Source organism: Heterocephalus glaber, unplaced genomic scaffold, assembly GCF_053883595.1.
Source record: "Heterocephalus glaber isolate CG9 unplaced genomic scaffold, H.glaber_assembly_v1.0 deba00001465, whole genome shotgun sequence".
In the NCBI taxonomy this organism is placed as follows: Eukaryota; Metazoa; Chordata; class Mammalia; order Rodentia; family Bathyergidae; genus Heterocephalus; species Heterocephalus glaber.
This window is the reverse complement of record NW_028258312.1, coordinates 322,214-324,419: the sequence shown is the minus strand read 5'-3', so window position 1 is coordinate 324,419 and position 2,206 is coordinate 322,214. Positions and strand designations below refer to the sequence as shown.

Below are 2,206 nucleotides of genomic sequence, written 5' to 3'. Positions count from 1 at the left end.
GATCTTGACCAATGATCTGTAGCTGCTGGAGAGCTGCAGCCAGTGGCGAGTCGAGGGGGCGGGAAACAGCAGGTTAGGCAGTGAGAAGTTAGTGGCGCTGCTGGGACGGGGGGAAGGAGACGCTTCTTCCTCCTGCTGCTCCTCTTTCTCGGGATCGGCGGCGGCGGCGACGGCCGCGAGTGACTAGTCAGCGGCTCTGTGTGTGAACCATGCTGACCGACGGCGGGGGCGGTGGCACCTCTTTTGAGGAGGACCTGGACTCTGTGACTCCGCGATCCGCCCCAGCCGGGGCCTCGGAGCCGCCTCCGCCGGGAGGGGTCGGGCTGGGGATCCGCACCGTGAGGCTCTTTGGAGAGGCCGGACCCGCGCAGGGAGTCGGCGGCGGCGGCGGCGGCGGCGGCAGCGGCGGCGGCAGCGGTGCAGCCGGAGGGGATGCGGCGCTAGATTTCAAGTTGGCGGCTGCCGTGTTAAGGACTGGTGGTGGAGGTGGTGCCTCTGGCAGCGACGAGGACGAGGTGTCCGAGGTACGGCTCCTGCACAGCGTGTGAGGCGTGAATTGTCTTTGAGCCAGCACGGGACTGGGGCCACGCTCCCGCTTCCCGGGGGGTCGTTCTTTGACAGCCGTCAGCTCTTTGGCGGTGGTGGCAGCCGTGCAGGCCTAGTGAGGGCTCGGCTCCCTTTTCAGCCCGCGGCTGGAGTGTGACGGGCTCCCGTCACCGTCCGTAGACCCACAATAGGGAGTCCTTTGGTTTCTTAGCTTCGCGCGGGAACAAGGACTCGCCAGGCTACCTCCCGCCCACCCCGCTTTGGGGATGGGGGAGGGCGGGGTCTTGCCCAATGTCCCTGCCCTTGGTACTGAGGGAGATAGACACAGAGGGTAGCTAAGTAAGCTCAAAGAGCATTTCTCCTCTGTGCCTTTTCTCAAAGATGAAGGGTGCATTTATTTGCTTTTTCTTTTAGTATTCCTTACCTGTGTATTTTAGTAGCGCTCTTATTTTCCCTTTTTAGTTTGAGACAGGTGAGTATTAAGGACCTTTCAGCTTTTACCCAGGAAAATCACGTGACATTTGACTCCTGGGACGTTTTGTGAAGTTAGACAGGAAAAGGAAGTTCCAATGTATCTCTCAGCTTCTGAATAGCTTGGATGGCTGAACTCAAGAGGTTTTTAGGCTGGGAGAAGGTGAGGCAACCTACGGACACCTTTCTTTTGTAGTGAGGAAAATGAGTTATCAGTTCCTTCATTTCTTTTAACTCTTATGTATATACTCTTCTGTGCACACATTTTTAGGCCTGATCAATCTACGATGGTAGGCCTCATCCTCTTTTTGGCTCTGGGGAAAAAAGGATATATATATATACATATATATATGTAAGGAAAGGGGGGAGCTTCACCTACCCCACTGTTTTCTTTTGACAGTGGCTTGTCCTTTGATGACTATTTTGTGCTGAGAATATTCTGTTTGGTTTTAGGTTCCTTGTGACCAATTATTTTACTCTCTTGTCTTGGTGTTAAAGTACAGGAATTTCTCTGTGTATATACCAACAATCCTGGTTCCTTCTTTTGAGATTAATAAAAGCCGGGTGTGGTGGTGCATGCCTGTAATCCCATCATTCAGGAGGGTGAGGCAAGAGGATGGCCACGAGGCCAACCTGGGCTACATAGTAGGTTGCAGGCCAGCATGAGCTACGTAGTGAGACCCTATCTCAAAAAACAAACAAAATACCAAAAATAAAAACAAAAAAAAAACCCAGATGAAGAAAGAGAGTTTATTTTTGGATTGCAGAATACAATTAATATTTATTCTAGATCTGAACAGGTTTTTCTCTAAATTTAAAACCTTAGTACATTCTGTCCCCAACATTTTCTGTTGGAAAAACCAGTGTTAGATTTTAAGGTGGATAGTCCCTTGAATGTCTATGTCTTCAAATTTCACTATAAGGGAAATAACTAAGAAGGCAAGGTGAGACAAGGAATTTGAGTAGTCAGTTATGGGACGAATCTCTGGAGCACCCTCACACTTGGGCTGTTATCTCTTTAGTGAAATTTGATGAGAGATGAACCTAGAACACATAGACTTTTAACTAGAAAATGAAGTGGAAAGCTTTTTCTTTTTTTGAGACAGGTTCTCCCTATGTAGTTTGGGCTGGTCCTGAACTCACTACATAGCCCAGGGTGGCCTCAAATTCATGGTGATTCTCCTGCTTC

At 50.2% G+C, this 2,206-nt stretch overlaps 1 protein-coding gene across 3 annotated transcripts in view; it reads left to right on the top strand.

Annotated features, from left to right (window-relative positions):
* The first annotated feature begins 74 nt into the window (after positions 1–74).
* The window catches only part of Ankhd1 (ankyrin repeat and KH domain containing 1), a 135,312-nt gene continuing 133,180 nt past the window's right edge, over positions 75–2,206 (top strand). For all 3 annotated transcript variants that reach the window (XM_004841880.4, XM_087180781.1, XM_004841878.4), the window contains exon 1: positions 75–524. In XM_004841880.4, the coding sequence (XP_004841937.2) occupies positions 210–524 (315 nt within the window). In that variant the 5' untranslated portion in view covers positions 75–209. The remainder of the gene's footprint in view (positions 525–2,206) is intronic.